Genomic DNA, 25716 nt, shown 5'->3' with positions numbered 1-25716 from the left:
AATATAACCAATTAGATTACATCATATGTACCATTAAATCCTATTATCATGCACCTTAATTATATTTATTTATATCTTAGTCTTATTTTTTTTTCACATGAATGTACCTTTATCTTTTTCCGCACTTTTAATGGTGGAGATTGAAATTTTTGGTAGATACCTCTTTAATACCTTAGTTTTTTTCCTAATTTTATACATGGGAATGTATTAATGGATGAGTTAGAAAATTTTGATGTGTCAATGCTATGAGTTTGAAGGAAAAGGTGACTTGAAAGAACATGAGTTGTTTAAAAATGAAAGTAAAACAATTGGCATCCAATCAATTAAATAACCAATCTGACCCACTACTATTGATTTTTTTTTTTGGAATTGCATTGCCACCTATTCTACTGATTGGATATTTAAATGCTGATGAAAGCTACAAAATCAATAACAAATGGGAATTTTCTTATACTATATACCTCCAAAGTGTAGCAAATAATAATGTTGTCAAACTCTTTTTTTTTTTTGATAACCGTGGATGTTCGGGCCAGCTTACGTGCACCTTGAGTAATCCCACGGGACCCTAAAGTTAATGACCGGGTAAACCTCAGGTGAAAACAATAATGCTGTCAAGCTCTTTACAAGCCAAAATGAGTAAATAGTTATGAACATGAGAAAGCTGAACAATCAAATACAAAGTAGGAAGCAGAATGGGAAGAGTATCTTGAATGGATGAAACAGACATTGTCCTTTCATGAAACCCCTGTTTTTCTTCCATTATTGTTTCCTTTCATTGATATGTTTTCTTTTCTAAGTTAGGCAAATTCATATATAAATAATCACATGATAATACACTGATTTCTAAAGACAAGACAAGGAACCCCTATCTTCAACCCTACTATAGTCTATTTGGTTTTGATTATCTCATCTAAAAATCAATTGATATCTAGCAAGGATAAACTAAACCTTTCATGACATTTGATATCACAAGTCGTAGACCTTGTTCTAAAAATCATCACTTTGGTAACCTATCCTTAGACTTAAGAGTAATACTATTGCACCCTAACACACTTCATACGACATTTCTTTTTTCTATATTTTTGTTTGAAAATTTGAAACCGCATTCGCGTAAAGCGATTTTGCCTGAGTAGAAAATATATATATATAATCAGCAATACAAGTCAATTGAGGGTAAAAAATATGATGCTGTTCCATTTTCATATCAATTAGTTATTGTTTTTTTCCAAAATCATAAGATTTTGAAAGACAAATCCATGTTTATCAAGCATCTACATTTTAGACCTTTTATTTTTTTGCTAGTAACCCACACTTCAAACCCCAGCCAAATTTCACAGCAAACAAATGCTGCAGGCAGGAATAGCAAATGATCAAACTCTTATAATTGCAGAAAGAGGATTTTGTGCATTTCTGTTCAACAAAACAAGAAAGAAATGGAAAACAAGGGAAACAAATAATGTAACTTCATGCATATGTCACAGAAACAAAAACACATATATGCGGGTGTGATGCCTAAGCCAGAAATTTACATGTCAGTTGTTTTCTTTTGTCAAGAGCGAAGCTGCCATACATGCCTGCACAACTTGTACTCATGCTGCAAGAAGCCTCTGAATGTCCTTCTGCAACAAATTACAAAAAAAAAATCAACAAAATTGCTTCATTTTGAAAACAAAATCACTGCCCAAATTCAAACCACTCACTGCCTAATCTTTTTGCCAATTAACATTAACGTCCAGAAACAAATGTTCCTCTTTTCTCTGTGTATATGGGCGTTGCTGTTGGTGTGTGGGTGTGCCAGGATTGGTTCAAGCTCAATAACACAACAGCTATGCAAGTAAGCTTACTGCCTTGAGCATCAATAAATGCTAAGACACACCTTGATGGTGAATTTTAAACTGAAGAGTTGAGGTCACACTCCCCTTTATCTAATTGCTGAGTTTTAAGTTTATACGGGATAAACCGCAATACTTCAGGCAACTAGTAATAGCTGTTAATATTGATGCGTTAAATGGATCGTGGTCAATTACTGAATTGTCACATATATAAAAACTCCAACAGGTGTATTTCTATTTTTACATTCCTTTGGTTCCCATATCTCACACATTTTTTTTTTCCTTTTACCCTTTAATCAAATTTTTTCTTCAGGAGATCCAAAATAGATTACGTGATGTTTATTAGAAAAATGATTTTTAAAACATTCGCAACCCTGCAAAAGGGACCATAATCCAAGAGCTCATCTAGAGTATTCCAAAATCTATGGATACTCTTGACCAAAGGTTCAAAATTTGAATTCAACTAGTCTATAATATTCCTCAAATTTCAACATCAGGACCAAAAATCCAAATAATCCTGACATGCCATTACCATATATAGCTTTGAAGAACTAAAATATGATAGTTTATAATAATCCTCGAATTTGACCATTAGGATAAAAAATCCAAATGTAGAAAATTAAATTCCTAGGGAAAAAAAATAGCTATCAAGAAAAATGTTGCTCCTTATGAATTGCTCTTACAGTAAAGAGCGACTAATTATAATAAACAGGAAAGCTGTGTCCAGCTTCACACCATAGATGAATCAGTATGTGGATGTGCATGATAATACCAGCAGTTCAAACATAACAGATCAGGTCATAAATAATAGTCGAAATAATGGGCTAACAAAACTTTCCAATTGTGACCTTGAAAATTTTTATCCCTGTTCAAGTAGCTAGTTATCTAGAGTCAAACACCTTAATTACCACAGCAATAAGGCATCTTAGATATTTAGGATAGGGGTTGTAGAAGAATCATTGCATCTCCCAACCATTAGATTTGCCAAATTGTCATTGTTTCAAGGGAATAATCCATGATCAAAGTCTACAAAATTCAAGGATGAAGAAACATACCTCAATCTGGAAAGGTGATGTTGTTGGCTGATATCTCTCGACAACCTTACCATTTTTGTCCACCAAAAACTTCTCAAAGTTCCACTTGATCAGGTCACCCAAAAATCCGCCAGCGTTTGACTTCAGAAACTGGTAAACTGGAGCAGTGGTTGGCCCATTAACATCAACCTGTTGTGCACAAAATTTAGTACCTGATTCACACTTTCAACCAATCATGTTATATGCAGGGGATTGCAGTTGGATACCTTATCAAAAATTGGGAATTCAGCTTTGAACCTTGTGCAAGCAAACTGCTTAATCTCGGGATTTGATCCAGGCTCTTGCCCCCCAAACTGATTGCAAGGGAAAGCTAGAATCTCAAAGCCTGCAATGGAATTGCATAAACAGCATGTAGGAGTATCATCAGGATGAGTGCTTTCTATGAGTTCAAAAGTTCTCAAACCACTTTTAGAGAAACATTGTTGATCACAAAGCGATGTATAAATTTTAATCAACCTTTCAAATTCAATTAAAAATCAATTTTCTTCCTTTTCCCCAGGATAGCTCCATTTACTAATCTTTATAAAAAATTTAAAAATAATAATAATAAAGAAAAGAAAGAAAAGAAACGTATATATTCGTCTAGCATAGAACACAAACTGTTGTTTAAGACAGGAATTACATTAGTGTTCATCAATTCCAGTGCTTTGCAGGATACATCACGGTGATCACATCATATCACTACTTTCTACTAATCATTGCATGAACATCACATAAATCTTAGGGTTTGGGAGTGATTCTTGAAAAAGCCCTTTTAGCCTGTAACCTTCCATTGGTAGCACTACTATCAGAAACACTTTTATGAAGAATCAATTAGTGTCTGGATATAAAAAGTGTTTTTGGTAATTTGATATATGACAAAAGATTTATTTCTAAATGAAGCACCTACCAAATACTGGTCTAAAAATCACTTCAAACAATCCTCTGGATTGTTAAGGTGATTTTGATAACTTTGCTAAACATCTAAGTTTTGTAAGGAAAGTGCTTCCAAGCATTTAGGAAGTGCTTCTAACCCTCCAAGAATTACTCTTACCAGAAATCACATAGGACAAAGCTAATGCCACATTATTTGTAAACGTGTATGCAAAAGGGTAAAATTTAAAATATCATAATTTCCAAGAGAGATTAATGGACAAATTACAAAATAACACATATCAATGATCAATTAAATTGTGGTTAAACAAAATTCACACATAGCCAAAGTTACGGATGAGAAATGATTTGCCCAATTAACTGTTGACACTTTGTAACTGGTCTGTTAATGATATCCATCAATTACACATGCAAAATTGTGAGCAGTTTAAAATTTTATTTTCCACACTCATAATTTGAACCAACTTAACATATGATCTAATGTAAGACACATCCTCAACCAAATCCATAGGATGATTTAACTTGCAAAAATGCAGACTTGTTAGACTTATTTTCATATTTATAGAAATTAAAAAGCGTATGGCTGCCATTTGAGACCAAGCACCCATAACTTAGCCATGTAATTGACAAGAAATGAGTCCTATATGCTAGGAGCTTATTGATTAGAAGCAAATACCCAGGAAACACGATTTGTTTGTCCTGTCTGCTGCATAATTTACCAGAACTACTCATCATAAATTTAGTTGGCATGACATATACTAAAATTTAGAATTTTACCTACCAGTTATTTGGTTATTGAGAAACCAAAAGTCAACCCTGCCATTCAATCAACTACACAACCTCAAGTAGTGATGTAAGGCTTTCTTGAGTTTAGGCTTTTGTCTTCTTGAAACCAAACAGTATGTAGTATGGGAGTCAAAACATTTTTTTTTTGTTTTTAACTATGTTTTGGGATCTGTCCAATGGATTGTACCTTTTTCAGCTCACTCAACTGCCACACAACAGTGAATTCTCTATGATGAGAAGAAGTACTGTAATGAGAACAGCATGAAGAGAGAGAAAAATAGGAGAAGATGCCAATAGGTAGAGGCCCACCCAGTTGTCATTAATCTATGTGCTTCCTGGTGGGCTCGCCTTTCTTTTTCTTTTCTTTTTTTTTTCCTTTTTTTTTTCTTTTTTTTTTGTTTAATGTAGACCAACAGCAGATATGATGGGACCTATGGACATTAAATGCATGAGAAGACTCCCATAATTTGGATCACAAGATCCATGAGATTGATTACAAGTCATCCAGAGGGTAGATAATTCTCAGTAGTATAATAAAAGTCCTAAAACAGTTCCATGAATGTGTTGCTTGTTCACGAGGATCTGTCAATGAATTTTTCTTCACATATTACCATAATCAAACAATTACATAGCCTGTCAGCATATTGGATTCAGAGTGACTACGTGTACATCCAAATTGGATCATTGAGAAGACTTCGAATCAAATAGAGATCAAAATATATTTCAGGTATGTTAGTTTTTTGTGTATTGCATTCTCATCAGATTATGGATATAAAAAGCATTAACAAGATGAATGCTCTGACCAGATTCAAAAATATTTATTACCTACAAATATATGTAATATAAAATAACATTGATTCTTATTGGGCAGGGGTTTATCAGCATTCAAGTCAAATGGGTTAGTATATATGGTTCAGCTTGAATTACGAAACATAAAACATCCAATGATAAGACCATAAGCAACTCTTTCAAAAGCAAAAATAAATTCTTCAGGTTCACCACACTTCCTAGCTTTGAACAGGGTAGATCTAAATGGTTTAAATGCCAGCTCAGGAAGGTTAGACGAAATCTAAGCTATGGCCTCTCAGAAGTTGAGCATACCTTGAGTTTTGTACTTCTCATATATGTGCGAGAGTTCTGAATAGTTTGATGCTGTCAAACCACTGAAATTCAAGGGAAATTCTTCAATTAGATCATATCTGAGTTAATTGTAGAACTTTTAAATGAATATCATTATGCATCTAGGTTAGTTGTAGAAGTCTGAAAAACAAAAGAAGACAAGTTCAATCTACACAGCTATCATATGAAACTAAACAACCATATAGGAGAGAATACCATTTTGAAGCCACATTGACTATCAAGAGGACTTTGCCCTTAAATTTGCTAAGAGGAACATCCTTCTTCTCAATATCCTGCAACAAAAACCTCCATACTGAGTGCAAACTAATTTTTCCATGTTTATAAGCTCATTCCTGAATTGGGTCATACAAAACACCTGAACTCTCCAATATATAAACACCACTTCAAACAACATGAACAATAATAAAAATTCAACAAAATACCTTCTCAAAGATTGCACATAAACAAAATTAAGAAAGATAACAAATAATAAATCACAAACCCATTATTTTGAAATTTAAACAAGTGATACAGAATAACAATCAGGAGACCTTGATAGCTGCCTATTCAAAGTCCCACACCAAAATAAGACTTTTCCACAATTATCCTCAGAAAAACTAGTTCAGAAAAATAAATTAAAATAATAGAATCCTACGAGATTCACTTAATTTATATTATTTAGTTAAGGAAAATATCTTCTAATCTGTCTCACACAAGTAGAGATCTAGCACATTGTAGGCACATGCATAGACTTGCACAGACATTCCAAGATACATGCAAGGAACAACTACAACTTTCTCTAATCGGTATAAAAAATTCAGAAAATATATGTATCACACACATAAGAAAAGAAAAGAAAATTTAGGAAATTTATTTATTTTGATGTTCTGTGACAAAAATGAGAATGTCACCTCCCTGATTCAAACAGTTGCACTAAAAACTAAAAAGGATCTTGCTTTCTCAAGGTCCCAAAGCATGAAAAAATTTAAAAAAGGAAAAAAAAAAGGGTCCTTTTCATGTATTCTATCAGCAATTAATATTCAACACAGAAAAGGGATTAACATATATTTAAAAAAGAAAAAAAATCCTTTTCATGTACTTTTTCAGAAATTAATATTCAACACGGAAAAGGGTTAACATAAATGGAAGAAAACTTCAGACAAACGCCCAGAGAGGAAAAGGATTCTAAGTGTTTCCTTAATCATCTATCTTGAAAATGAAGTCATGGATCCTCTTCCCCTTAGCTGCTCTTGAATGAACAATACCCAGGCACTACGAGTTCAGGAAAAAACAAGAACAGAGCACAAAATAACAATTCCACTGATACCAAGTCAAAACAAAGTTTAATTTTTGGATTATTTCAGTAGAAAAATGGAGTTCACAGACAAAAAGAACCCAAGGAGACTCTAAATTCTGCATAATTCAGTTACAAACCCAGAAAAGGAACACACAAACAAGGAAGAAAGAGAAGACTCCTTTTATTGCAACTCCAGAAATCGATATACTCTACCCATGAACTCATACAATATCCAGTATCCGAATAGGAAGCCATTAAGGAACGATCAATTCAATAAACCCCCTTGTTCCAAAAAAGACATAACTGAAATAACACCCACAAAACAACAATACCCACAAAAGAAAACCGCAGAAAAATTAATCAATGCCCAGAAACGAAAAACACCAAAGATGTAAAATGGTAGAAAGAGGAAAAAACTACAGATGATGAACAATTCAGCATACACCGGTAAATTAAGGAAAAGAAAAGCATTACAAATGAAAAATTCAAAAAATTCCCAAAAAAAGACACACCAGGGATGCAGGGTGAGATGGAAAGTTATTCACAAAAACATATACCTTGACAGTGTAATCATACAGGCTCTTCTCCGTAGCCGCTCTCGCATAAACGCCGCCTGAAAATCGAGATTTCAAGGAGACCCCAGGAATTTCTGAAGAGCAAAGCGAGAACCCAGTTCGCAAAAAGGCTGAATTAGAGGCCCCAAAAGAGGATTTGGTGGATGGCATCAAGAAAGCCATGGAAGGATAAGGAGAAGAAGGCCATGAATGGTGATGTGCTGCTTTGGTTTGGGCAAATCCAGGTGAATGAGCAGTGAAGGAGACAGAGAAAGGCATGGAAGCCATTTCTTGGGTATGGAAACTGAGAATCGTTTTTGCAGAGGTTGTCGGAGAAGTGTGGCAGCCTCTTGATGGGGGTTGTGATGTTCACCGGTGGCAGCAGGAGTTCCACGTGGCTATTTTGTTTGTTTGTTCCCCTTTTCAATTTCAATTCATTTAATTATTATTTTTTTCTTTTTAGTTTTCATTTATTTAATTCAATTTTTCCTTTCTCCTTTTGTTTTCCATTTTAGCTTTATGGATTTAATTATTTTTCTTTTTTCATTTTCAATTTTATTTAAGATTTAAGGATAAGATGTTGCCATGTTCACTGATGGCGTGTTGTCCAACTCAACTTGAATTGTCATTTATCCCAACAATAAATGAGGTGATAAACAAACCAAGAAAAAATAAGGTTAACATTATGAAAAATAGGCCACTCAAATCAATTTTTTTTTCTTTTTTAGCAATGGTTATAATTTGAATGGGTTGAATGGGTTTGAAGGTTAATCCGTGTCAAACCTATGTCCAACCTATTTTAAACCTAATATAAGGTCGAGTCGAGAAGGTTCAACCTATTCTAAACCTAATATGAGGTCGAGAAGTTTCAACCTATGTTAAGCTAGTGGGCAACAAGGGCTCCAATAAGTTTTTGTGAGTTTTTATGGGTTATCAAACAAAATGTATATAATAAAACTTGTGATAAATAAAATATTTATTTCAAAGTTATAAAATATAAGTCATATTATAGAATAAAATTTTAAAAGTTAAATGTCTCAAAACTATCAATTATATTATTAGTTACTAGTTTAATAAAAATGACAACTCTAACCTTAAGTTTCAATATTTTAAAATATTTTAATAATTATAAAGAATGATAAATTTATTAGCATAGTACAATTATAAAAATGTTAAAATTCCTTTATTATCCTTTTCATATTTTTTACATTTTAAATAGAATAATAATAATAATAATATGCAGGTTCAAGTTTCAACAAGTTGCTCGTACTTTCAACACACGCCAACCCTAATCTCTTTAGGTTGATGTTTTTCCAATTCAAACTCTACCTTAACTTGTTCACACCTTGTCCATGGTCTTAGGAATAGGATCAAGGGTGCATGTTCTCTAGATCCCAAGACTACTAAATCTATCAATAATGAAAGTAAAAACATCTCCTAGATCTTATTCCAATTTATGTAAGAATCTCAAAAACCTTATAATCTTCCACCCTATGACTTAATCTTTAATCCTTGGCACTTGTATAAAGTCTATACACCTTGAGAAGGAGAGAAATATAGGTTAACATATTTTGAACACCAATAATGTGAAAAGTTAAGAGTCTAATCCTAAAACCTAAGGGGTATATATAAACTTCCATGTGAGCTTAAGTGACCCAGACAGAGTCCTAATTAATTAATTAATCAAAATGGGTATTAATTAACTAATTAATTACTCTAATGTAAAACCCAAAATAAATGATCATGAGTTTCTAGGCAACTTAATGTTTTTGCCAAAATGGCATTTTATGCTCAAAAGTGAATAAAACTCTAATTTCCCTCAAATCTTTATACCAAAAAAGATTGTGAGCAATAGTGAAGGACCATTGAAACTTATAGGAAAATCATGACTCTCTCACAATCCAATTTTGAAATAGACTCAATATTTCACTAAAGAGAGTCAACTATACTTTAATTCCCTATGATATTATATTGAGATGAAAATTGATTAATACACTCAATCTACAAAGGACACGTACCAAATCCAACTGATGAAATTATTGTGGCACCACAAATTCATGATCATTGTGAAAACAAGCTAATTAAAACATAGTTATACACCCAAGGAGAGAGAGTTGAATTAGGTACTAGTCATTTTTTGAAAAATTTTAATTAAGAAAAAAGTATAGAAGAAGATAATAGAAAATAAAAGGCAAAAGTATAAAAAATTATGAGAAAAAAATACAAACTTTTTTTTTATAGTGGTTTAGCAATTCGCCTACATCCACTATTCTCAAACTCTTAACAAAGTGAGGGTTTCACTTATTTACAAGGCTTGAACCTTAAGCCTTCAATACGTACACTTAAATTCCAAGGTTCCAAAAAAACTTTTGTAAATACCTCAAGTTATTTACCTCATTTGAAACACTTTTCTCATAAAATAAACGAAAGCATAGCAAGTTAAGCTCTCAATACAATGAAACCTAGGATGGACCTGAAGGTGCACTTGAAAGAATTGCAAGTTGAAGAATAATACACTTGAAAATCTTTAAATGAGAGAAAGAAAATAGGTTAGTAGTTAAGTTCGATGAGTGTCATGTGCATAAATGACCTTAAACACTTCAATTTATATGTTTTTAGCTTAGAATCCCTAAAACCCTTAAAAAAGACTCGACCAGTCAGACAATCGGTTTAATCGATTCAATTGTTATCATGCATTAAATGCATTAGCAAGTAACCATTTAGGTTCAGAACCTCAATCGGTTTGATTGATCCTCGACTAGTTGAGGTTCTTGCCTTAACCAATTCAAACAGGTTATTAGAAAGGAGAGAGTGCATAAAGTGCACCTTAACTAATTAAGCTCAACCGTCTCAACTGATTTCCTCATCCCACCTTGACCGATTGCATTATAAAGGGCTAAAACAACTTTCAATCAAGGTTGGGAAACTTTGGTAACACATGTTCAACCCCAAATAACCTTTTAAATCAAGTTTACGAAGAGTTAAGATCAAAGTTTCATCAAAAGCCTAAAATCATTCGATTTTAAGAAATATTTAAGTTTAATAAGGGATAATTTTTTGAAACTTTAAGTGCATGAAATTTTTTTATGATTTAAGTACACCGATAAGAACAACCTTACATTAAGTCCTAGTCTTCTTAAGTTTTCAAAAAGCTCAAGCCTTCAAGGCAATGATATTTTATTTTAGTTGTTTGAACTTGCTTTAATTTTTCCAAGAAAACTTAAAACAATTAACTTGATTTGAACTACTAGTAACTTGAACTTTGTTTTGTGATCATCAAAACTTAATTTCGAGAACCCTATGACTAACAATCATAAATCTTAAAGATCATCCAATAGGACACACTGTCTCAATCCCATAAAATATTATAGTGTCTCTATTGAAAACACTTATTATCACATTCCTTAATGAACAATGACCCAATCTATAGGAAATGTACGACCACCTTAGGGTCTCACTAGTAGGTTAAAACATTCTTTCAAGATTGAGAGCTCATATAACACGGTAGCTTGGTGAAATTATAACTACCTGATAATTAATGTCACAAATTTACCATAAGTTTTATTCAATGTGTAACCATACACACTAGTGCAGTACGAATCATAAGAAACTCAATATGATGATCAAAGCAAGTCATTCCTTTAAATACAAAGCAGTCTAAGGGTGAATTGTTTGAATCTATGAATCGGTTGTGAACAGTTCATCAACTTGCAAGAGATCCATGACTTGAACCTTCCATGCAATTCCTAATGCACCCAAGTGATATACAATACAAGTGATGTAGGTCTAAATGCTTAGATAAATACTAATGCAAACTTGATTAGAATAGTAGAAGCTGAATATCATGTTATGTTTTTAATGACTCTATCTTAACACATGTCAACTTGAACCTTGGGTTGGGTGGGTTGAACGTGCCCAAGTTGTAACCTTAATTTTAGGTGAATTGTGGTTTATGCATGAGAATAAAACTTCTATGCTATCAATGGTGATTAATTATAAGAATTTCAACACAAAGTGTATGCTTTTCAATTGGAGCACATTTGCTCTTATTCACATAAAATAATGGAATCATCTTGCTTATATGAAGTTGTAAATATTTGTTTATTGTTACCACAACATGAAGCTAAGACTACAAGAGATGAACATTGAAAAGGATAAAATAGCTTGAACGGTTTTCTTGGATCTTTTAGTCATTCCAAGAGAATTAGGACAACAAGGCTAAAACTATGAGACATAAAGACTAAAAAGGATCAAATGGCTTAAATGAATTTCTTTGATTTTCTAAACATCACGGTATAGTAAAGAGAATAAGAAGAGGATCGATTGTTCCAATAGGTTAGACCTATACACTTAGATTTTGAACATGGGAATCTCATTCCACAAGTAGCTAAATATTCTCTTGAATTTGGGATTAACGTTAAGAAAGTCATGTTTGAAGAAGTTAGGTTTACTAACACTAAAAGTGGAGCTCATTCATTAGTGATGCCAATGCAATTACCAACATAACCTACTTGTGTTAGTTTGACTATAAATATAACCAAACCAGTGTTGGTACTTTTATTTGTAGTGCCTTTAAATGAAATGGTGAGGAGAGTGATGACATAGACGTTGATTTTGATAATGATAAAGATGATGATGATAATAGAGATAATGGAGATGATAGAAATGACAGCGATGATAAGGGGAATGTTAGACAGTGGTTAAAGTCAACAACAATCAAGCCATTTACTTGTGAAGACAACTTCCCCCATTGCATACAAGATGAAGACCATCGATTTAGAAAAACAAGTATGGGAATAAGAGCTATTGGGAAGTCTTATACAAGGAAGAGGCATGGTGGGACCCATAAAAAATGTCAAAATTTGACAAAGAGTCATTTTCCGTGAGTTTTAAATGTGAGTATAGCAACTCAACCTGGTGACTCATATATGACGCTATCGTTTTTATTCCTTATGAATATGAACAAAGTTCACAACTTCAAAAGGAATTAATTAATAATGATTATGGAATATTTAACTACCTTTCTATATAACTGTCATATAGAGTTTCAAATCAAGTAAAATGGGAAATTTAAACAAACATATAGGTCAACTCAAGGTTTCCTATCCATGAAGAAGTAGTGGAAAGAAAATCAAACACACGTGTTTGACATGTTCGTATGTAATTAATGTCGGTATTATGCAAACTACATATCATAGGACCAATATGTTTAAATCAAGATGACATTCTTTCATCCTAAAATACCTTAAAACCTTATGATTCATCATTTTAATATTAAATATAATGTAATGTGCATTTAATTATTGAAATTCAATCAAATAAAGATTAGTATTTACTTTAAAAGTTGTATTTGTTATCAACCCATAACCAATGTCATCAATTGTTACTTGTTTTCTCAAAAAAAAAAAAAATAGTTTAATATGTGAAGTATTACTTGTTTTATTGTTTGTCAAAGTTTCATCCAAAATTTCTATTTTGGTTAATTTCCTTCAATTTTCTAATTTTATAGAAATTTCCACTAATATTGAAATTTTCATCAATATTTTCATAACATTTGGCCTCCAATATTCTAACAATATTGGATCTAAATAATGTCCTCTCTTAAGATAGCATTGACTATGAACTTTATAGTCTTCCTCCCATAGTTGTTAAATTTCCTCGTATTTAATCCTTTTTGCATGTCAAGGTGTCATAGATTCGAATCCCAATCATTTATTGCGACAATTAAAGTATCTTTGTCTTTGCTTCCAATCGTATTATACACGCTAGAACCAAACATATTCAGTAGGACTTTCATTTCCTCTGTGATAAAGTAACTCAACGAATTATTAAAAGGGTTATTTGGACACATGGATCGAAATAACTCTCAAATTATGAAATTTGACCATTCTCTTTAATTTTGTTGAGAAATGACTTTTTTTGGAAACTTTTACCGTTTTTTAATTTTATTTACCACCAAAAATGGTATCTTTATACTTATTTTATTTATTATATTCGTTATCTGTCACCTATTTTATTATTTGCCGCAAAGAAATATCTATCTCTTCTATTTACTTTTTTTCCTGTTTCATAATTATGTTATTTTTCAAACAACTAAATTTTGTTTTCATTTTAAACATTTATTTGAATTAAATTTTATGTATTACAAATTAGACAAATATTAATTTTGTGTTCACTTGAACTGCATGGAAGTTGAGTTTTCAATTATAATGATAACTTGAACTATTCAATGGTTAAGTTTCATTTACAAATAATTTAACTATGGTTAAGTTTTTTATTTTATAATGACCTGAATACTTTACTATTGTTAAATTTTGTTTTTAAAAAACTTAATTGGAGTTACGTTTCCATATTATCTACAAAAGAAAAAAAAACCTATAATGTTCAAATGGACTTAAATGTTAGATTACAAACCTACATTCTCATCTTACATTTCAAGAGTTTAAATGAAACTACAAAAAAAACCCTAACTATGATCCAAAAAAAACCAATAAAAAGCAATTACAAAAAATAACTCCAAAAAACACACTACAAAAACAGTTGTAAAAAACTCTAACCAAACATGTAAAAAATGATAAAAAGGATCTTACCACATCATAATAAAAAATATGATATCTCATATCGAATATGGGTCCTCGTTGTGTCTACATGAGAATGTGATTGTGGTATCCCACATTAGATGGTAGAAAAAGTTCTTAGCACTACATAAGTACAAGTTTCTCTTAACCATGAAACATGTTTTAAAGCCCTAAGAGCTCCTTAGGCTTAAAACGGATAATATCTACATAGTTGGGAGCGGGTAGTGGGTTATTACAAACGGTATAAGAGTCGATCCCAAACCTGGTATGAGGGTTTGTTTGACCTTGTGAGGGGTGTCTATCTATTCGACCCCGTAATCCTATGAGACATAACACAGATGTTGTGTCTACATAAGGGGTGATTGTGATATCCCACAAATCATCAATGGAACTGAAGAACCACTACAAAAACGATTGTTAAAAAACCTAACCAAAAATAAAGAAAAAAATGAAAAACCTTGAAGAAGAAGAAAAATGAGAGAGTTGTAACCAATTTTTATCCATTCATCTTTCTTATGAGTTTGAACTTGAGTGAAAAATTGAGAGAACTTGGAAAATTCATTGGCAAACAAGAGGGAAATAACTCAAGAATGAAAAGGAAATGTCATTTTGGCGAAATAAATAAGATTAATATTATCCAAAATGAATCATTAATTTAAAACAAAAAATAAAGAAAAAAAAGGTCATTCTTCCCATTTCAATAGTATTTGAAGAATTTTATCCAAATATCTCTTATTGAAATATGCTATATACCATTATGTATCTAAATGTCTAACATTATGACAAAAGGTTATTCAAACATTTATGTGCCATAAGCTTATGGTCACTCAACTTTAGGGGATGATAAGGATAAAAATTGCTTAATTGGTCAATCTTAATTCTTTGACTCTGTTAAGTCTTGAAGCTTAAATAAAAATCTTGCTTAAAAAATACAATCATAAAACCATGAAAGACCAGTATAAGGTTAATAGAGTAGAGTGTGTTTAGTAGTATTTTTACTTAAAAATGTTTTTTCTAAAAGTATTTTTAGGAAAATATTCTGTTAAGTATTCCTTCAGAAAATGTTATAAGTGATTTTTCAAATTTTTAAAAGTGTTTCCTAACTTTTGTCCAACACCTAATTTTTTTATTTTTTATTTTGATACTTGTACTATTCATGTACATAAGTTTGCCTATATAAATGCCTAAGAGGTGAAATCAAACATGAGATTTTCCATGAGGTACAAATTATATATTTTCTCTTTATGGGATAAATGAAAGAATTATTATAATGCAAGGGAAGATAAATACAAAGAAATAATAGAAAAGTAAGGTGTATAATATTTCATTGTTGATAAAAAAGTAAAAATATTTTAATCAATAAAATTAAACTTTGCTTTTATAAATCAAAATATTGATATGAAGGTAGAAAAAAGAGAGAGAAAAGAAATGATATTTAGAAACATTTAATCTAATCTTTTTGCCTTACAACATATTGACACACATTTTTTTTTTTACCAAATAATTTCAAAATTTTGTATAATTTAGTCCCTTTAATACATGACACATTACTATAACAAGTTAAAGTAAGTCATTGATCTTATTGTAAGTTTTTCTCATGCCTCTCCTATCTTTTAAAGTATCAAATTCACATGTATTTTTATAGTCAGTGTTATGCATTTTTTGTCCTATCTTCTTTATGTGGATTATAGGTCTCTAACATTCTTTTTATTTACTTGTTGGAGTCTTTTGCTTCAATTTTATTCCTTTTCATTAGATTAGTTTTGAGTACAAAGGTTGTTGAAGAGATTATATGAAATCATGAAAAACATTAAGGTCTTGGTAACTATTTATGAAAATAGTTTTGAAAAATAGTTTTTGAGATCAGTTTTTTAAAACTGCTCTATAATATTTTACAAAATAAAAGTTTGTTTAAAAACTTAAAATGTTTTCAACTTGTTTTCAATATTTTTAAAAATAATTTTTATATATAGTGTTTTATTTTTAATCATTATACATTTTTATATAATTATTTTTTTAAAAACGGTTATTACAAAACAATATAAAACAACTAAAAGATGTTCTCTGTAAATATATTAAAAATAGAAAATAACATTTAGTTGTTAGACGTGTTTTCTTAGTTTTTTTTATTCTGAACAATAAAAATATGTTCTAAAAAACAAATATCAAACAAACCCTAAATAATTATGTTTTTTTAAAACAATTTTTAGAAAACAACAAAAACCAACTAAAAGATATTTTTAAAAATCATATTGTTTTCTATTTTTAAAAATAAAAAAAGGAAAATAGTTTTTGATTGTTAAATGTGTTTTCTTGATTTTTTTGTTCCAGAAAACTATTATAAAAAATAAATGTGAAACAAAGCCCAAATAGTTATGTTTTTTTTTTCTATTTTTTTTTTAAATCTAAATATAAATGAAGACAATTTCTTTTTGCCCTTTTTTTGCTTAGCAATCAAATTAACATAGAAGTAAAGGTGTGATTTTAGTATATTCAAACATTTATTCAAAAGTAAATTTTCAACTCATGGCCTTTTGACTTCAATAATGAAAGGTAGGGCATCGCCTTTCAACTAGCAAGAATATGTATCACAATCATACATACATCTATTCAAAAAGAAAACATATCATAATAATTACTATCAATCTTTTTCTCCACATAAAATCCTTTATCTCTCTCTTCCAATAAAAAATAATATGCCTTTTTTCTTCATAATTTTCGATTTATATCTTAATATTAGAAGGTGTATTAAAGTATAAATCTAAAAATAAGAGGGCCTTTGTTGTAAATTTTATTAGGGAAAGGAAGACGATATCGTGATTCACTCTCGAGGAAAAAAGTCAAAAACATTAAAGATTTTAGAAAAGGGTATTAATGTAATTTCATAAAAGTACAAAAATAAATAAAATATAAAAATTAGGGAATGAGAAAAAAAAAAAAGGGAAAATTAAGGGAACAAAAGGGTTTTTCTCATCTTGAGGGCGCCTCTCTTTCGTTCTCTCTTCGCAGCTGCGCAGAGAGAGGTGAGGTATACACAGGTTGGGAGAGAAAGTCCAGAGAGGCTGACTCTCCTTTCTCTCTATATTCGAACCCTATTCCTACTCTATCTCTCTCTATCTCTCTCTGTGTTCTCTCTCTGTGCCCACTTTCCGTTATCTTTTTCTCTCTACAACTCAACTCAGGATTCGCATCTCGAGTTATGCAGCAGGCAGATCAGACCGTCATAAGCTTGCGTCCAGGTGGTGGTGGTGGTCCTCGCGGCACCAGATTCCTCGCCTCTCGCTTCGACTCTTCCTCATCGTCTTCATCTGATGCTCAGCCTCTTCGCCCTCACGGCGGTCTCGCTCCATCGTCGTTCCTCAAGGTCAGTGCATAAAACCCTTCCTTTTGTCTCAGATCTAGGGTTTCTAAAAAAAATCCAATCTTTTTTGTTCTCCTTTTTGTTTCTTGTTTCCGTTTTGGATTTTTTTTTTTTGGTTTTTTATTTTTTTATTTTTTTTAGTGATTGTATATCAATAGTTTTTGTTTGTTTGTTTGTTTGTTTTGTTCTTTTGATCTCTTGCATGGTTTTTGTATTGGATTTTGGTGGAAGCTTTTGATTGCTCCGTTTAGTGGCTTTTCAATCTTGCATTGTTTGTTGATGATTTCTGTTTATGTGCGCTTTCGTTGTCAAGAAAGGATAGGAAAAGGTAAGAAATTGATAAAATTTGGAATTTTATTTTTGCTCTCTCTCTAAACATCTAAAGCCCGGTTGCTCAGTTTTCTTTCCCCAGTTCTCTTGGAAGCCAAACAAAGTTTAATTAAGTTGATGATTAATGATGACTAATTGCTGTAGCGGCTGAGTCTTATTTTCAACTTTACCCGGTTTTGATGACGTGATTATTAATGCGGGGGAATGGCGAAAGGGAAAAAAAATATTGAATCATGTTATAAGATCTTTCATGACTTATGACAAGAGAAAACAAAATTCTCTGATTTCTCAAGTGTATTGGAGCTTTTTGGCTTAATTGAGGTGTGCTTTTTTACTGTCGGTAAGGTAAGGAAAGCATAATTATCAAGATTTCATTCTCCGATGCTCAGTTTTCTTAGAAATCAAATGAAGGGTGTTGAAGTGTTATGAGTATATTTTAATAGATCTATTGTCCTAATTCTTGGTGGGGCACTTCAGTACGTGTACTTGCTGTAAATATGGACGTACATTAATATGCGGGCTTTAGGTGGGCATGCGATGAGTATAAGGGTGCCCATAAAGGACCTTCAGAACAAAATTCTCCGATTTCTCAAGTGTATTGGAGCTTTTTGGCTTAATTGAGGTGTGCTTTTTTTACTGTCGGTAAGGTAAGGAAAGCATAATTATCAAGATTTCATTCTCCAATGCTCAGTTTTCTTAGAAATCAAAGGAAGGGTGTTGAAGTGTTATGAGTATATTTTGATAGATCTATTGTCCTAATTCTTGGTGGGGCACTTCAGTACGTGTACTTGCTGTAAATATGGACATACATTAATATGCGGGCTTTAGGTGGGCATGCGATGAGTATAAGGGTGCCCATAAAGGACCTGCAGACATAGAGATACAGTTCAGTTAGATCAATGTGGAAAAATGAGAGTAAAGTGTGTTGTGATTAGTAGCTTCAATCTTTAGTTAACATCTTACCGGATTAATACATCTTTCTCCATCATTAAATGGAATGCAATGCCTTGTTACAATCAATTTAGTGTAAACCAGCAATTTAGGCCCGGACAATCAAAAAGAAAAATACCAATTGGACCTGTTTACATAGAGACTGTAATCTGTTGCGTGGAGTTGGGGACCACAGTTCCAGATCCACAGTTTTGAATGCTTGAGCATTGGATTTCAAATTAAATATAAACTTGGTTGTCTTTAAAACCCAAAAAAGAGTTGCCAAAGTAAAAATAGTAATGATCTTGCAATTAACTGGGGTTCCAAAATTCATTTTCTGTGCAATAGTATCAAGTCAAACAGTTTCCACTCTATTTTTACTAGTGTCATGGCTTTATTTCTCTAATTTAAGATCAAACATGTTGCCAAAATTTGATATTTATGGATGAGTGGATATCAGACTGTAAATATCTCTACAGAGGAATGATTGTTTAATCATCCCAAATGAACTGGGTAAAAGACTGCTTTACTGTTCTTTTGTCAATGTTGCAAAACACAACATACTCTTTCCTAATAATCTGTTTGCAAAATACAACAAAATATTTCTTGTGCCTTTTTCAACTGTTATGTTGTCATAGAGTACAGAGTTAGGATTTGATTATTTCTTGACTCTTTATGCTGTTGTATTGTTGTAGAGTGGAGACTTGCGGTTTGAAGGTCGTGAACGTGTCCGGTACACCCGAGACCAGCTGTTGCAACTTAGGGAGGTACGTCATGTTGTTGATGCTTGTAATACTTATGTTCTTTGCTTTGATTGTGTTGAAGAATAAAAGCAGAAGGTTCTTCAGTTATTTATCTCTGTTTTCATTTCTGTAGTCTAGAAAGTGGGATGCCAATAGCCTCATATCCTGTTGGCAGATGTGGTCTTCCCAGTGCATGTGAAATTTTTGTATAATTATGTTTTCTCTTATGTCCCGTTCGTGTTTCTGATAATCTTTTCCCTTAGGTTGTTGATATCCCTGAGAATATTTTGAAGATTAAACAAGAGATTGAGTCTGAGTTTGGTGGTGAAGACCAAAACTGGAATCGTGGAGATGGCAACGTGAGTAGAGCATTCCTCTTATCTTTTTCTATTATTGTTATAATTATTATTATTCATAGTGGTTATAACACTATTTTCCCATTTTCGATATTCTTTTTGCTGTTTAAAAGCTGTAACATCCATTTTTCTAAATTTCTTTAGGTTCAACCCCAATCCCAAAGTCGTTATGCTGAGCCAGACAACCGTGACTGGCGTGGCCGATCTTCACAGTTGCCTGCCACTGGAGAGGATAGATCCTGGGAATCAATTCGAGACAATAAGGAGTTACCCAGTCGATTTGAGTCAAGGACTCAGGACTTGAATAACCGTCAAGACCAACTAAACTCCCAGTTTGTGAGGGCTCAACTATCTTCTAACCAAGGGGTACTGCCTTTTTATTAAATGTGTAGCCTCCTGTGTCCTTACCTTGTTTTGCTATGTTATTTTTCTCGATATGGAAATTATTTTGTTTTTGAAAACCTTTTATGCATATGGTCATGTGATATATTGATATATTTAGTTGATAGAATGCCCCTGCTTCAAACTCCAAATTAAACTTATAAAAATATAATACATGCAATTTGAAAGAGGATATGAAGGCATGGTTTGTCTAATTTCTAGTTTGTTAGATTTGTGATAACCATTACTTGGGTGATTTGTGACAGTTCTAGGGTTCCAGATGTTGATAGAGGACTGTTGTACATGAGTATATTCCATCATATGCTATGTTTATTTGAAATTTATATTGCACAATTGATTTAGTGAATTGGTATGATCAAGCATAGTGTCAATTAAGTTTTATTAATGCTAATAACTGCTTTATTAAGTCTAGAGTTGTATATTTCTCAATGGTTTCTTTTCACCTGATAAACCTGGAAATGCACATTTAATTCTTCATTAGAATGTGTCGTAAGTAGTTATGATAGTTTAATTAGGAATCCATCTTGTAAGTATCTATGATTGTTTAATTACTTCTTGACTGATTTTATCAAGAGAAAAGGGAAAATTGCAGTTGGGTGAAAACCTGAAGGGAGGTTTCCCATATACAAAGGGTAAAGTAGTAAATAAAAGAGCTATAAAATACTGAGATAGTCAGGGTCAATGCTTGTAGTTTTCTTAACGTTTTTTATTTGTTGGTTAACTAAATATCACATACCACTCTCAAAGAGTTGAAACTCAAGGCTTTATTGAGTTGGGTTGAAGTATCTGAGAGTAAAAAAGAACGATTGGAGGACTAAACAACTTGAATTGAAATAAGTGAAGTGGATTTCATCTCATAGGGTAGTGGTATCTTTTGTTTTCATTATTTGGGTTTTCTTTTTTGCTTCCATGATTAGTAATGGATATGCTGCTCAGCTGGCACAGCAGTTTTGTGGGGTCAAAATGGTCTAAGATTTGGAGGATGGCTCTTTTGTTGTTCTCAAGCATTGGAGGGAGCACAGGATTTTTGGAAACCTTGAGTGCTTGGAAAGCCTTGAAAGCGTCTTCCTTAAATTGTTGTTTGAGCAGTTTAGGAGTTTTGGGAAGGTGAAGCTTTCTTTTTTAGGCTTTCTTTATGTTTTGGGGAGGGGTAAGGATGTTAGGACCTTTCTCTTGGCTTCTTTTTCTGTCATGTGCCTTTTGATACTCTCTGCACTAAGGTTGTACCCCCTTTTTGTTTGGTGCCTTTTAATATCTATTTTTCCTAATTAAAAAAAAAATCTTTATTGATGTCAAATGTGTGTTCCACATTTTTTTGGTTGATTTAATGCTCTTCTGTAATAGAGTTGGTCTTTCACCATCAAATTTCAAAATTATGCCCAGGTAGCCTATTTCCTAAGTTATTTGGAGATCTAACTGACCAAAACCCCGAGGATCAAATCCTGGAATATTCTAGGTCCTGCACTTTTTTAGAGACATTAATATGTTGCAAATTCAAGGTTGAATAACCAATGTTTTTATTGACATGCTCATTAGATAGTTATCATTTTTTTTCAATCATAAACAAACAAATTATTTTAAAAATGAAGATACAAGAGAAGGATGAGAAATCCCTCCCTCCATTACAAAACCTTATCATAACAGAGTGAAGAAATACTCCCCAATACACATCAAAACAACTCAACATTGCTATTTTAACCCTTTGAATCCATGTGTCAACATCTAAACAAGATGAATTATGTTGAGAAGAAGAATGCCCTGGAAAGCTATAGTAGTAGAACCCCTAAAAGATGAATAGAAGTAGACTAGATTCCATATCATTTAGGTAGACCTTGACTTGTCCTCAAAGATCTTGCATTTCTTCCGCCCCCCTAACCATCCAAATCAATGAGAGACAAGTAATTTACATAGCACTTTGTCAGAAGTGTTCCCCAAACCCTTAAAAGCAATGTTCAACATGTCACTAACACTTCAAGTAGGAACCTGAGCCAAACTGGCTAGTCTGAATAGTTTGGCTTGGATAAGTTTTAAATTGGAGAGGTGGTTCTCTGCTACTATATTGTTGTCTATTTTGGTTTACAGTACCTGTAGTTGCGCTGCTACGACTCCATTTGTGTTTGGCTTTCAATTTGCCCATTCTAACCTAGTATATATTATCAGGTAGGGCCTGCTCCTGTTCTTGTCAAGGCTGAAGTGCCATGGTCTGCTCGAAGGGTGAGTCTATCTGAGCAGGAACGTGTTCTGAAGACAGTGAAGGGGTAACTAATCCTTACAACTTTGTTCTCTGATCTTCTGAATCTTGATCACTTGCCAGTAAAAGGGAAACTAATCCTAACAACTTTGTTGCCCTATCTTCTGAATCATTTGTTTACATGATTTGTGATGCATAATTTTCGGAAATATGGTACCCATCAAACAAAAAAATTTCGGAAATATGGTGAACCTATGGTTCATTGACTTGAAGTTTCATACTGATTATGGATTGTTTTTGGTATATGGCCTACTGGGGAATTGGAATAGCTTTTCTGATTATGTTTTCTATGCTTGTTGTATTTTCTGTGCAGCATACTGAACAAATTGACCCCGGAGAAGTTTGATGTTCTCAAAGGTCAGCTGATTGAATCTGGAATAACCACCCATGATATTTTAAAGGTTCTCACTTCTTACAGATTTTAAATGCCTTTTTTCACAGATGTTTTTCTTCTTTTTGGTTGCTAATGAAACTAAGGAATCTGTTTGCAAATGCAGGGTGTTATCTCGCTTATTTTTGATAAGGCTGTGCTGGAGCCCACATTTTGTCCCATGTATGCTCTTCTATGCTCAGACCTTAATGAGAAGCTGCCGCCATTTCCCTCTGAAGAACCTGGTGGGAAAGAAATTACCTTTAAGCGAATCCTCCTGAATAATTGCCAAGAGGCATTTGAAGGTGCTGACAGCCTGAGGGCAGAAATTGGGCTGTTGACTGCCCCTGAGCAAGAAGTGGAACGGAGGGAAAAAGAAAGAAAAGTGAAGCTCCGAACTCTTGGAAACATTCGCCTTATTGGTGAACTTCTTAAGCAGAAGATGGTGCCTGAAAAGATTGTTCACCACATTCTTCAGGTCACTTTTTGGAGTTGCATCATTTGGTCTTTAGCTGTTCTTTCAGACAGTTACAGTTAGACTCTGTTATAAAGTAGCCTGACTAAATTGGTTGTGATACAGGAGCTTTTGGGACATGATGGTAAAACTTGCCCAGCTGAGGAGAATGTGGAGGCTATATGTCAATTTTTTAATACTATTGGAAAGCAGCTGGACGAGAGCCAAAAATCTCGGCGAGTTAATGATCTCTACTTCAGCAGGTTGAAGGAGCTGACGACAAACCCCCAACTTGCACCACGGTTGAGGTTCATGGTTCGTAATGTTCTTGATCTGCGGGCGAACAACTGGGTCCCTAGACGTGAAGAGGTTGAATTTCCATATCTCATTGACTCTTCTTTTATCCACCTCTAGCCCTGCTCCCATACCCCCAACCCCCTTGGGGGTGATTGGAGGGGAATTTGGGAGACTTTCTTACAGTTGCTCCACCTTTTTTTATTTGTTTCAATTTGTTCAGTAGTTTAGTCTGTCTGCCTCTCTATAATGTCTGATTTTTCTCATTTTTCTCAGAGATTAGATGCGACCACATTTTCTAAAATTCAAATGACCTAAATGCTATTTCTAGCCTACTCACTGCACCATCTTCTCTTATAATTGTCTTAATTATTTTTCATTTGAAAATGATGAATTTTGTTACATTGAAGGTATTTACTGGCATATCTACTGTACAGAAAATCTTTGTAGATGAATGATGAGAATCATGATAATTATAAATTTACGAACTTGGAAGTCAGGGAACATAGAAATGCTTCAAAGTAGATCATCCTTGGCATTATCTGACAATGTTGTTTCGATGATTGTTATTGCAGGTGACAGCTAAAACCATCACTGAAATTCATTCAGAGGCAGAGAAGAATCTAGGGTTGCGTCCAGGTGCAACTGCGAGCATGAGAAATGGTCGTAATACAGGGGCACTTGGTGGTATGGGCCCTGGAGGCTTCCCCATTTCTAGACCTGGTTCTGGGGGTATGATGCCTGGAATGCCTGGGACCAGGAAGATGCCTGGAATGCCTGGGCTTGATACTGATAACTGGGAGGTTCCTCGAAACCGTTCAATGCCAAGGGCTGATGGTGTTGGAGCCCAGTCTGCCTTGCGTGTCCAGTCAGCTTTAATCTCCAAACCAGGGCCAATCAATTCAAAACTTCTACCCCAGGGCAGTGGGGGTTTCATAAGTGGGAAGACAAGTGCCTTATTGCAGGGTAGTTCTGCATCGACATCTCAACAGCCTTCCAGCTTTGTTTTGGGAGTTGAGCCTATTAGTCAAACCCCTAAGCCTGTTTCTCAGGCAGCACCTGTTCGTACTCCTGAGAAACCACAGGCTGCTGCACCAAGATCAAATCCTGTTGATCTTCGTAGAAAAACTGTCTCCCTTCTGGAGGAATATTTCAGTGTTCGAATTCTTGATGAAGCATTACAGTGTGTTGAGGAGCTGAAATCTCCTGCATATCACCCTGAGGTTGTTAAAGAAGCTGTTAGCCTTGCCCTGGAAAAGAGTCCACCTTGTGTAGAACCAGTCATAAAGCTTCTTGTGTACTTGTTCAATAAAAATGTTTTGCTGGCTAGGGATTTAGGGACTGGATGTCTCCTCTATGGCTCACTGTTGGATGATGTTGGCATTGATTTACCAAAAGCACCAAATAACTTCGGTGAGGTTCTTGGGAAGCTGGTTTTGGCCGGGGGTTTAGACTTCAAGGTGGTGAAGGAGGTCCTGGAGAAGGTGGAAGATGACAGGTTCCAGGCAGCCATCTTTGATGCTGTCATGAGCGGCATTAGCTCAGACCCTTTGGGGCAAGGATTGATGGAAAAACATAGACTTGATATCCAGGACTGCAAGAGTTTGCTTGGTTGATTCCAGGCTGTGTCTTAGTCATCGCAGGAAGCTGCTCAGCTTTCTATAACAGGGGAGATCAAATAATTGCAATACTTTTATTTATTCTTCCCATATTTTGCCATAGTTTCTTGCTTTCCAGTTTTACAATTTGTCACCAGTGGACCAGGAAACTACAGAATTTTATTCAGTTGTATATTTTTTTTTTGAGTTTTTCTCTTTTTTCATGAATTTGTTTATTAAGTGAGGATTAGCATAATGCCTTGTATCTCTCTCAGGTTCTAGATATTTATTCCCAGAACCCGGAGATGAGCAGGCTTTGTTGTTATCCAGTTGTTACATTAGATTTTGAATTTATATGTACCAAGTAATTTGGTTTTTGCTACCCAGGCCACCATGGTGGGCCAAATTTTCAATATGTGATAAGGTCTTCAGTTTGTCTTTACTCTAATTTTTCTTGATTCTTCTATATTCCCAGATTCTCTGCTTTTGAGACT

At 33.4% G+C, this 25716-nt stretch overlaps 2 protein-coding genes and 2 non-coding genes across 5 annotated transcripts; 3 read left to right on the top strand and 1 right to left on the bottom strand.

Moving 5' to 3' along the window:
* Window positions 1-1360: 1360 nt before the first annotated feature.
* LOC100245697 (phospholipid hydroperoxide glutathione peroxidase 1, chloroplastic) lies at window positions 1361-7999 on the bottom strand. 2 transcript variants are annotated; one of them, XM_002285528.4, is made up of 6 exons: window positions 7559-7999; window positions 5921-5997; window positions 5687-5748; window positions 3133-3251; window positions 2888-3055; window positions 1361-1619 (listed from the first exon to the last, which is right to left on the bottom strand). In XM_002285528.4, the coding sequence occupies exons 1-6, from the start codon at window positions 7841-7843 to the stop codon at window positions 1590-1592; spliced, it is 741 nt and encodes a 246-aa protein (XP_002285564.1). In that variant the 5' UTR covers window positions 7844-7999; the 3' UTR covers window positions 1361-1589. The 2 variants fall into 2 exon arrangements, with proteins under 2 accessions (XP_002285564.1, XP_059592274.1); XM_059736291.1 differs by having other exon boundaries at window positions 1361-3055; window positions 7559-7970.
* A 9079-nt stretch (window positions 8000-17078) lies between these two features.
* LOC100250837 (eukaryotic translation initiation factor) lies at window positions 17079-25664 on the top strand. Its single transcript, XM_002285523.5, has 9 exons — window positions 17079-17497; window positions 19450-19521; window positions 19761-19856; window positions 19998-20219; window positions 22416-22513; window positions 22820-22907; window positions 23004-23354; window positions 23457-23699; window positions 24200-25664. The coding sequence occupies exons 1-9, from the start codon at window positions 17333-17335 to the stop codon at window positions 25238-25240; spliced, it is 2376 nt and encodes a 791-aa protein (XP_002285559.2). The 5' UTR covers window positions 17079-17332; the 3' UTR covers window positions 25241-25664.
* Window positions 18296-18400, top strand: LOC132253701 (small nucleolar RNA snoR103). The gene has a single exon (XR_009465587.1). It is a non-coding gene; the product is annotated as a small nucleolar RNA snoR103 (small nucleolar RNA).
* Window positions 18598-18702, top strand: LOC132253700 (small nucleolar RNA snoR103). Its single transcript, XR_009465586.1, has one exon. It is a non-coding gene; the product is annotated as a small nucleolar RNA snoR103 (small nucleolar RNA).
* Window positions 25665-25716: the final 52 nt, after the last annotated feature.

This window comes from Vitis vinifera, chromosome 4 (genome assembly GCF_030704535.1).
Source record: "Vitis vinifera cultivar Pinot Noir 40024 chromosome 4, ASM3070453v1".
Taxonomy (NCBI): domain Eukaryota; kingdom Viridiplantae; phylum Streptophyta; class Magnoliopsida; order Vitales; family Vitaceae; genus Vitis; species Vitis vinifera.
The sequence above is the reverse complement of the archived record's forward strand: the minus strand, read 5'-3'. Positions and strand labels throughout refer to the sequence as shown.

Excerpts from the sequence above, each read along its gene's own strand:
- LOC100245697 (XM_059736291.1), bottom strand. The coding sequence starts at position 7,843 with ATGGCTTCCATGCCTTTCTCTGTCTCCTTCACTGCTCATTCACCTGGA. Across the intron at positions 5,749-5,920 it reads GTCAATGTGGCTTCAAAATG|TGGTTTGACAGCATCAAACT; the intron begins GTATTCTCTCCT and ends CTTGAATTTCAG. Across the intron at positions 3,252-5,686 it reads TGAGAAGTACAAAACTCAAG|GCTTTGAGATTCTAGCTTTC; the intron begins GTATGCTCAACT and ends ATTCCATTGCAG.
- LOC100250837 (XM_002285523.5), top strand. The coding sequence starts at position 17,333 with ATGCAGCAGGCAGATCAGACCGTCATAAGCTTGCGTCCAGGTGGTGGT. Across the intron at positions 19,857-19,997 it reads GGAATCGTGGAGATGGCAAC|GTTCAACCCCAATCCCAAAG; the intron begins GTGAGTAGAGCA and ends AAATTTCTTTAG. Across the intron at positions 23,700-24,199 it reads GGGTCCCTAGACGTGAAGAG|GTGACAGCTAAAACCATCAC; the intron begins GTTGAATTTCCA and ends TTGTTATTGCAG.